The following is a 10,927-nucleotide window of genomic DNA, read 5'->3' as shown; positions in this document are numbered from 1 at the left end:
GACTGATTATTCTGTTTTATATAGAATATTCAACCAACAACATTATTTTACCATAAATTAAATGAATATCCTGCATTAGGGGACAGTGTCAGACCTGAGTGGACTTCAATACAACATCCTGTTCAAATATATGAAGTTTAACGGCTAAAATTTACACCTGTGGCTGCATTGATCTGCAAAATACATATATCACACACAGTTTTCTACCAGCTGTCCTCTAGCAGCGCTTTTTAACATGATAGGTTGTTTTATTTCTTGTAGCTCTACATTAAAACAACCTGTTGACAGAAGTCGGCGGGACATGGTTGGTTAATTTTATGCAGAGGAAGAGTCACATGATGAACTATTTTATGTGCTCAGAGTTTGAAGCAGAAATTCTAAGTTGGCAAAGAAAGTTGAAATCCTGAAGCTTTAGTTTTTGTCTAGCTTCCTAGCACAATGCTGTCGTTTGTGACAAAACCTGGTTGGGAAACAAGAGCAATTCCGGATGCTGCAGTAAACCTCACCTCCTGGTTGAGAAAGACCCTGTAGAGGTCGGGCGGCGAGGTGAGGAACGTTTCTCTCATGCTGAATTTACAGGTGGGGATCTTAACGCCAGTGTTGATGGGAGCAGCTGTGCTGCCCGAGGAGGAAATCTGCTCCAAGCGAGGGGAGAAGTCTGGTGAGCAAACATCTGCTACAAGAGCCACGGTAAATAAATCAGGGACGAGAGCGTCGACTGAGAATGCAAAAAAAAGCGGACTGACCTGAGTTTTGTCCACCTTGGCTTTGGACTGCGACGTGGACTGCAGCTTGGCCATACCGTTGGCTGTGGGCAGGATCATTCCCTGCGTGAACTCTGCCATAAAAAACGACAAAACTTTTACTTTTTCTTGTTCGCTGCATATTTTTATAACATGACAACAAAACACCAGAGTTAGCAAGCAAAGACAAAGAGTTTAGGATCAAAATTACGCAAACAAATCCTGCTTTCATCGTTAGCCAAAGTTCTCTAATGTGTATTTAATGAGACTTGCAATGGTTTTTTTAACTCATCACCGTAAACATTCAATCGTAAAAATGATGCACCTCCGCTGTCATGGCTAATCTGTATTTCTAATCATTTAAATTAGTTTTTAGTTTATTTCTGCCGATAAAATGTCAAAAACACACCTGAGAGTGGGTTCACTCACCTGTTTTTAAAAACCCGACATAACTTCCCAGCGCTTCGCGGATTTTCTCGGCTCCTTTTGTCCTCATCAGGTTGGTCAGCGGTGTGTCGGGTTCGTCTTTGTTCAGCGATACAGAAATCTGGAAACACACAACGGACGTCACTACAAGGTTTAATCGCAGATTAAAGCCATTACGCAGAAGCTCTTTGGTGAAACTCACATCAAGATCCTCCATGTCGTTCTCATCAGACAGGTTCGGAACTTCAATAGTTCCTTTATATTTGACTCCTGCTTTTGACTTTCCTGGCAAAACAAAGGGAATAAAGTGTGTCAGCAGAGATTCAAAGCCTCCTCAAATCTGTTTTTTTATTTTTAGTACTTATAAAAGACACAATTCTGCTCAGCTGCTCTCTTGTACTTTTCACAGATGCATTTCTTAAGTTGTTCTTTTTTTTTGTTTTCGAAAAGATTTGGCTGGTCAAGCAAGAGCGTGGTGACGAAATACAGCGAAACGAGCAGTTTTCCACTCACCAGTCCAAGTAGCTTTCAGGTTCCATTCATAAAAGAAAATAAGTTTCCCTTTGCGGTTGTTAATCGACGCCTCTCCTTCCACTTTGCTGACCTCCGTCACCTCGCACCTCCCCTCGTCGTTCTCCACATTCAGCCCGAGCAGCAAAGATTTTAATTTGTCCGACGACCAGTTTGTTGCGTCTCGTTCAGTCCTGAAACACCCAGCAGAGACAACGGCAATAAGACAAAGGAACACCACACTGTGATATGACATGCTATAAACCTTCACAGTTTTCATGTCGTTTAAAGTTTTCGGGCTTAACAATCAGGGGAAATAAATATTGCATTTTATGACAGTTTTTTAAAGCTTCAGTTTGATATTTATTGTGTAAAAGATAGAAAACATGTGATGGATCGTTGCTACACGAGACACCATCAAAACATTAACTTCTCTAAGCCCGAATGCAAGTATGAGAACTTAAACTGCTCCAAGCATGTATTTATTACAAATAGCTGAGCAGATAGAACCATTAGCACAAAAGCTGCGACTGTTTCGAGTTGACAAAGTAATAAATAATTACAGAGAGAAAACAACAAGACCTTTATGTACGTAACAGTCTCTGACACTGAAACAGGTCCTTGCCGGCTCAGCAGTAGCGTCAAAGCAACGCAGCGCATTCTGCAATCAAGGTGAACTAATAAAACAATAAATCCTCCATCAGATACGGTGCATAATCTATATCTTGAACGGCAGACTTTGCTAACTGCATTGCTTTCGATTTGAAACCGTCAATTTAAACCTCATTTTCTGTAGATAAACAGCTCTTAAAAGATGGGTTTCACAATTTATCTTCAGGTTGAATTCTGAAATTGAGGTGCAACTAAATTAAAACAATTCTACGTAGCGTTAACAGTGCGAATGACAGCAACTGTCAATCGGTTTTTCTGAATGTCAGAGGCGCCTTTGTGGCCTCAACTTTCATTTTGTGATATGATTTTCTTTTAACAGCTAGCTCACTGTGTACAGTGTGAAGTAGATTAAACGCGTGATGCAGCTTCACCACTTGACATACCAACAGAAGTGTGGCTGTCACATAAGGAGGACGGCATGCATTTGCAAAACCACTGAAATTACAGTTTAAAACCTGGTTCGGATGCACTGCATGACAGCTTTGTGAATTGCACATTGCCATTTCATTGTCATACGAGTGACTTTACTGAGTCTCTTGGGGCAACTCTTCAGATTTATGAGGTGCAGAAATTCTGTTACCATGGAGAAAACCCTCAAAACAGCTGCTTTGTGCTCACGACATGGCAGACTATGAGAGCAGCTAAACTCTGGGTTCATTCATGTCATGTTCCTTAGGTAAACTGTGCCATGTAAGTCACGTTGTCAGAGGGGCTTCCTCACGTGTTCTATAGGGGGAAGACAACGGCAGCAGAAAGCTAACTAACCATAGTACAGAACACGAATCATGTTATTACACCGACACACGTGTGGTGCATCAGACATAGCGGTGTCGGTAACCACACCAACTGACAGCTAACAACCTCAACACATGCATTTAGAGCTTAGCAAGCTAGCTACAAAAAGAAGCTAACCTGATAACAAACATCAGCTATTTATGACAAATGTTCAATAATAATAAACGTGTGACTACTGTAGCTGTCTAATGACAGAGCTGGGGCATTAGCAGACCTCCACGGGTGATTAAAATGCAGAAACGCGAGCTGTAGCTTGATGCTAATACGAGCTCAATATGTGATGTTAGCATTAGCGGCTAGCTGGCTAGCTAGCAGTCAGTGTCCTTTCATCGGGTCTCACCAGTGCCAGTTATTGACATTAGTGGCGTCGGCTCTCTCCTCCACGATCCAGCGAGGGTCTCCTTCTCCCCACTTGGCCATTTTGCGAGCCGGATAAAATAAAAAGAAAGCGGTAGACGTGTGTGAGAGTGTGTGCGGAGAGCGGCTGTGTCTGCCGGTGTCTGACCGCCGCACGCTGCTTCTAGAAGCCTCTGGCCGCTGCTCGCTCTGTGCCGGTGCCGCCGCGTTTCTAGTCCGACCGTGGAAAATGCTAGAAGCGGAACCTTGTGTAACGAGGTGAAGAAAAAAAAAAGCTCTCCAGGAAGTTGTGCTGTGAAGAAAGGTTCCGCTTCAGGAGGAGGCAAAGACTTTTGGAGAACTTTGAGGAACACACGTGAGATTTTTATTTTTAAGCAGTGAAGCTGCAAATACTTATCAGTTTGACTGTTAATTTTTTAATTGTTTATCCAGAAAATGGTGAAGAAATATTGATCAAAGCAAAGATAGCCAACTCAAACAATGAGCATATTTCACTAAACAACAAACCCAAAAAGAAAAGTGCATTCATGAAGGTAAGAACTAATTTCTTGTACTGATACTAGACGTCAGATAGATTGAACTGAATGAATATTTTAAATTACAGTGGCTTTGTGTTCATTTTCTGTTTCAAAATGAGTGAGCATTGTTTCCCCCTGCTGCTGTTAAGATAAACTTAAATGACTCCTAACTGGGGAAATTCACACATTACAGCAGCGACCTACAAACGAAGCAGAGTAAGAAACAAGAAGAGCCACAAAAGCACAATAAAGATGAAAATGAAAATACAGTAAAGACCTTCCACGTGTCCAGATGTGGATATGGGGTAGAACAGAATATCCTGTATTAGTCCCACAAGGGGAAATTTACAAAATGACAGTAAGAAAAGCAAGAAAACAGTAGAGAAAAAAGTGACATGATGTTGTTGCACTAGGTTGAGTTATCGGGTTTGAAAAACGGTGAGAATCAGTTCTAGGGTCAGTTGATCACACGCTGAATAGTCATTAACAAAAACGATGCTCTAATAACGACTTACTCAGCAAAACGCCCCAAAATATCTCCCTCCAAGTGATACAGTGTGTATTCTGTCAAATAATAGACGGACGATAGCTGTCATATTTAATTTAAAAAGTGTAAATACTTCCAGATGGCTTCCAGTTGCTGCCTGCATTAAATTCAAAACTCTGACACTTGCCCACAAAACTAGAACGAGAACAGCTCCCTTCTACCTGAACTCTGTCATTCAGGTTTACACTCCCTCTGCTCGCTACGCTCGACCAGCAGAAGCCACCTGATACAACCACTGCAACAGGCCCGAGGTCGATAGCTGGACTTTTCTCCTCTGAGGTTCCTGGTGGTGGAACAAGTTACCAAACTCTGTTCAATCTGCTGACTTCCTCCCAGTCTTTAAGAAAAGCCCAAAGACCAGCTCTTCACTGAACACCTTTACACTTTACAGACTGAAAAAATAAAAAAATCCTATTACCTCCCACACAGCCTGCTACTGGCATCAATGCCCTATCACACTTGAATTTGTTCTCTGGCGCTTTTCTAGATTGTTTTCTCCTGACTAGATCCTTGCTTGTGTTGTATCTGCTCTCAGATGTACGTCGCTTTGGATAAAAGCGTCTGCGAAGTGAAACTGTAGAAATTGTAAATATGGGTCATATCAAAGCAGCTATGTTTTCTTGATTAGTCGCTAAGATTTTAGGCTTTAAAATGTCAGAAAATGGTGAGAGATCTGAGAATTAAGACATTTTTTTCTTGAAAAATTACCCAAAACAAAGTAATAAATACCAAAATAGTTGACTTAATAGCTAATTAGCTGACTAATAGCTCTATTTAGCACTAAAAAGATAATTTGACACAAAGTGCATTACTCCTGGAGCTAAATATAAAATATATTTACTGGCTGATCCAAAGGGCTGCTTTGTCGAAATGACATGCTAAGTTAATCTGGTAAACATTCCCAGTTTCCAGCTTTATAAATGTGGAGATTTGCTTGGTTTTTGATGATTAATATCATTAGTGACTAATAGAGTTCTGATATTTGCACAATTTTAAACAAGTACATTCAATGTAAACTGTGCCACACTCAGCTCTCTGCAAATTAAAGTAATCTCACTTTCTTCCTGTGCTTTGTCTGTGATCCACGTTAATGCTGCTGACACCGATGGTTTGGAATTAGTCTTGTTTGTGATGATTTATAGCTATAATCACTCATTAGGGTGTGTCTTGTAACAGAAACGTCTGAGCTGGACCAGATTTGCCAGATTGGTGTATTTTATAGGTTAGCAGAGCTCAGTGATCTGGGTGACGAAGCCTTAAAACAGTCCAGGAGAAGAGGTGCAGGTGAGGAGAACATGTCTCCTAGTAAAGTCCTATGACACAGTAAACCAAAATAAAAGCCTAATAATGTTCAGATCAAATCTTGTGCTGCTGACAGAAAACTACCAAAAATTCTGTCCATGTTTGGCCGAATGACAATGTCCTCCTTGTTCTGTGTGAATTAGTAGCACCGCATACAAAATGCAGTATTTGAGGTAAATCTTCTAACTGAATTACATACAGAGGACCCAAAATGTAGGCTGCTTGAGTGTTTGATTAATGATTTGGTCTTATTTTGGAGGGGTTTAATGTCTGATTGGAATGACAGAAAAGTAGATCCGGGGCTACGACAGCACCAACGCCACTGGTCATGAAATAGTTCTTAAAGTTCCTCCCCAATCATTGATTCAACCCCTAAAAACTCGTACATACTTATGAGTTGTAGTTTGTTTTTTTTTTTTTTGTTTTTTTATCATGACAACTCCTTGAATAAAGTCTCTTTCAAAAAGAGCAAGAACACAATTGCTTGTTTCAATTGTACACGTTTAAAGTCAACATCATGATGCATCAGTAAACAAGATTTTTGCGCAGTAATCGTCCACCATTGCAGACGGCAGTAATGTTTGGAAAGTTGCAAATTGTTGGTTTTCTGTTGCTCAGAATTTGGTCTCTGTGGTCACACGAACCGATAAAACCCCAAAATGTTGCCAACTGCTCCAAAGGCATCAGGAGACACCTGCGATTCCTCCTTCCGACTTAAAAAGGAGAAAAACTACCCGGCGCTGTATGACGACGAGCTGATCCTGAACAACGACACAGAAAACGCCACAAATTAGTTCCTTCATCCATCCATCATCTATACACCACTTAATCCTGACGACGGGAGCTGGAGTCTATCCCAGCAGACTCAGGGTGAAGGCAGGTTCACCTGGACAGGTCACCAGTCTATCACAGGGCTACACTTAGAGACAGAAACCAAGCACACTCACATTCACACCTACAGACAATTTAGAATCACCAATTAACCTCAACATGTTTCTGGACTGTGGGAGGAAGCCGGAGAACCCGGAGAGAACCCACGCTGCACGGGGAGAACATGGAGACTCCACGTAGAAAGATCCTGGGTGTCCTCACTGGGACGCCAACCGGCGACCTTCTCGCTGTGAGGCGACAGTGTTAACCACCGCACCACCTTGCAGCCCCTTAGTTCCTTCAGTTTAAGCATAAAATTCTTAATCTCTGACTCCTAGTATTTGTCAGCTGTAGTTTTAAGATGGAAATGCTCAGCCATGGGGTCGACTGTGTCTTTCAATATATGAAAAAGAACATCGGACGTGTTAACAAGATGAAAAACTAACCAGAGAAGCTCTTTGAGGAAACTGAGGAGCTATTTACTTACTTTATTGTCTAATAGTTAAACTTTGTTTGGTTACGTTAGATGTCTATTTGTGTAAGATTTTTTTGTTTTTTAATTGGTTTCATTTCTGTTTGCTTCACTTATTCTGGCTGGTTTATTGTTTGTCTGTTTGTTTGTTTTGTAAATGCAGGGCAGCACCATGGCCACTTCATAAGCATGTCGACAGGGAGGGCCTGTGGGTTTTTTTAATGCCGTGATTCTTGCTTCTTTTGTTTGCTTTCTTGCATCAGAAAGATAAACCAATAAAAAAAGGCACTGACTTTGTTTGGACAATGGACTTCCTTCCTGCCACACACCCATGAGGCATCAGTGGCTCTTTGAATATGAGTTTACATTCTTGACAAACAGCCACAAGAGGAACTGTGATGGGCTTTTTTCACATTTGTGTGACAATTATTAGCCAAAACAGTTGATCAATAATCAGAATAAACCGTCATTAAATGTCCTAAAGCTGCCTCACAGTGAAACACTCCTCCAGTGAGCAGGGAAATGACAGGATTGTACAGCTCAGACTAAAGCTTGAATGAATGAAGGAGTAGTTCTTGCTGTCTGTACTGAACATGTTACCTGGTGGGAAGCCAGTGAGGGATTATGTCCGTGTTGCATTAACTCTAGAGCATAAACGTAAGTGTAATCTCTGCATGTAACAAATCACAGATCAGCAGTAAAAAACCTCCTCAGTTCTTTGTTTGGCGTAAAAAGTTTCGGAAATCATCGTTAACAGAGCGTCAGATTAAGCTAATTACCGTGACTGAAAACAAAAACCTCCAGAGGCGGAGGTAATAAGCATCATCAGCGACGATAATTACTGATAATTACACCAATCAGATTCAGGGGGGCGTTTAAAAACGCTGCTGGCAGGCCTCTGAAGGTGGCCGCTGCACATGTCAGCAGGGAAACTCAGGAAGGAGATAAACACTCTGCAGCTTGAATCCTTAATCAACCTGCAATTTACAGGCTCTGAAAACAAGCCCACGGGGGGCAAAACACCAAATTACAACACCGTGATCACATCAGGTGTCACCAGTGTCGTCTGCGTTAGCATTCAAATTGACATCCAGTCATGTTTACACCCATTATGTGTTAGCATGTGCTGCTAATTGTGTTGATTTGTAATTAGCACTCTGGTTTCTTCAGGTCTCCATCTGTTATTACAGTAAAATCTGCAAATGTGGTGAGAAAATTCCAACCAAAGACTTTTTGATATTACTGCTATTTATTGCTCTCACGCCTATTTTTATTGTTCTAGTTTGTTTCTTTTATTTCTTATACAGAGAGCTAAGATTCACCAAAGTGAAATTCCTTGTTTGTGTCTAAAAACTTGGCCAATAAAGTTGATTCTAGTTCTGATAAACGTCTGTTGGTGTGAAGTTTTATCTCTATCAAACAAAACAACAAGTTCCCCACTGGAACCACTGGAAATATTTTTTTTGATTCTAAGGGTGTAATAAAAAAAAAAGCAACCATCTTTGTTTGTTTTTTTGGTGTTTTTCTTCAATACAAAAACCCCAAAATCTCAGTTTTAAAGCGTGGAAACATTGTTTGTGAGCTGTTTCTGTGACATTGCTGCTCACCTGATCGACTTTCTTCTCTGAGACCTTGCTGCTCATCACATCTGTTAATGTGACTTCACATAGTTCAGACTAAACTGATGCTACATCCAGTTTACTGTCACTAGAGTGGAAGAGGATCCTCGTTCAGACATGAAGCTGCTCAGATGCTGTCAGATTAAAGTTTTAAAAAATGCAAGTGTGAAAGAGGTTTTGGGGCTTTTAGTGTGAAAACTGAGTGTGAGCTCAAATGACAGAAAAAGACCAAAGCTACTAATCTGGTGTGCTCACACTCTTCTTCTAAAGGAACTATAGTAGCTAATGTGCTGCTAGTGAGAAGTATTTACACCACGAGACTCGATGTGAAGTTCGTCTCATTGGACTCTGTTTCGTAGGGGATTTCATATTTGTAGTCTGATGAGTGTGAACACATTAAACCGACACCTGGATGTCTGCGGCTGACATCTGAACGTAACGTGAACTCAGCTGCTGCCGATGTGGTCTGTCAGATCTGACCACATTCTCGTCATTCGAGTCGCTTTCCTCACCCAGATTAAAACCTGTAGAGACCCGACAGATTATTAATTCAAGATAAGAACGAAGTCTTCCAATGTGTTTCTCCAAAGCTTTCGTCCTGAGGTTCCTCCTTTTGTTTTCACCCAGTCAAAAGTAAATGTCTTCACATCTTAACAGTTTTTCTGATTTAAAAACAGCAACAAAACACAGTAAAAAGGGATTTTCACCATACGGGGCCTTTAGGTACAAGTTCCAGGTACTTTACGTGGGTATTTCCATTTAAAGCCACGTTATGCTTCTGCTCTTAAAAGGAATTATTGCACCTTTTGCTCCTTCACATGTGCCTTTAAATGAATATTTTACACTTAACACGGCACATTGCACACTGAATAAACATCTGAAAGCACATTTTTATAAGTAGAATGCACCTACACGTTTACTATTTTAGAATTTCATACTTTTTCAGGACTTCTTTTTAGATTTTTCAGACCATATTTCACATTGAGTACAGTAAATGAGCTACTTACTGTGTGAATAAAGGGTTTTCAAGAATGCACCTCCATGTAATGTGGCTCATGTAGATTAATTAACAGGAAACACAGACGAGCTCAGCGCTGTGTTCAAAGCCACAAAGAAGACCAGTGCTACTTATGCTCAGAATAATTTCCTTTAACATGTGAAATGAATAAAGTTATATAATTCTTTCCACTCATATTTTATCGTCTCCTTCAAGAAGAAAAGCCAGAACCAAGTTTAAAAACAACTCACAAATTTAGACACGCTGAAAAAAACAGTCTGCTTACTTTCTCTCATTGCTTCATTTTAGATGTAATTCGCAGATTTTGCTGTGTTTCCTTTCAGACTAAATTGACAGCGGACGTCCGGAGGTTTACAGGCGCCTGGGTCGGACCTGTTTTTCTGGCTGTGACGTAGAAACAAACCGGCCGGTCTGCGTGGGAGTCACACTCGGAGACACTCTTGGTTTCAACAACATCGAGTTTGTTCTGACCTCTTACACACAAACAAACACTTTGGCTGCCTGCTTCTAAATGTCGACGTATTTTTTAGAACATCTGAGTAGTACGTTCTAGAAAACAGATTAGAGACAACAATCTGTAAACGCAAATATTTAAAATTTTCCACTAACCCGGCTGTATTTGCTCTGACAGGTACATTGTTGTAATAATTGTGTGTACTTTTGCTTGAGTAATATTTTCATTGCGCTACTTTTACTCATAAAAGAGTATTTTAACAGCTTTGTTGGATGTGTGGATGACAAAGCCTCCATCCGTAGAGATGAGAAGATCTGATTTCTAACAAACTACTGAGAATTAATACTATTGTTCAAAAATAAACGTGTCTGTGGAAGTCCAACTGAATTAGCTGCTGACCTCTGGACTCAGTAGAAACGGGAGACACGGTGATGGTAATATATTAGATTCATAATATCGTAATATTTCAACTTTATGTGCCATTTTTATTAGCATGTGCAGCATCATTATCTTATCGTATAATGGTGCAATATAACGTGCGCAGATGTAAGTTGTCAGGTTAAGTAAAGGTAATTTAACTACTTCGTATCTGCCGTACAGCTTCGCAATTTCCCCTCAGCAATC

The 10,927-nt window shown here is 40.6% G+C and overlaps 1 protein-coding gene across 1 annotated transcript in view; it reads right to left on the bottom strand.

The window, feature by feature from the left end:
- Positions 1-3,750, bottom strand: part of LOC103354751 (activator of 90 kDa heat shock protein ATPase homolog 1-like) — a 6,966-nt gene extending 3,216 nt beyond the window's left edge. Inside the window, exons 1-6 of the mRNA XM_008278260.1 lie at positions 3,487-3,750; positions 1,683-1,873; positions 1,372-1,454; positions 1,173-1,290; positions 747-838; positions 507-635 (exon numbers count right to left, since the gene is read on the bottom strand). Coding sequence (XP_008276482.1) covers positions 507-635; positions 747-838; positions 1,173-1,290; positions 1,372-1,454; positions 1,683-1,873; positions 3,487-3,566 — 693 coding nt within the window. The 5' untranslated portion in view covers positions 3,567-3,750. The remainder of the gene's footprint in view (positions 1-506; positions 636-746; positions 839-1,172; positions 1,291-1,371; positions 1,455-1,682; positions 1,874-3,486) is intronic.
- Between the last annotated feature and the right edge of the window lie 7,177 nt (positions 3,751-10,927).

Source organism: Stegastes partitus, unplaced genomic scaffold (genome assembly GCF_000690725.1).
Source record: "Stegastes partitus isolate 25-593 unplaced genomic scaffold, Stegastes_partitus-1.0.2 Scaffold119, whole genome shotgun sequence".
Taxonomy (NCBI): domain Eukaryota; kingdom Metazoa; phylum Chordata; class Actinopteri; family Pomacentridae; genus Stegastes; species Stegastes partitus.
The sequence above is the reverse complement of the archived record's forward strand: the minus strand, read 5'-3'. Positions and strand labels throughout refer to the sequence as shown.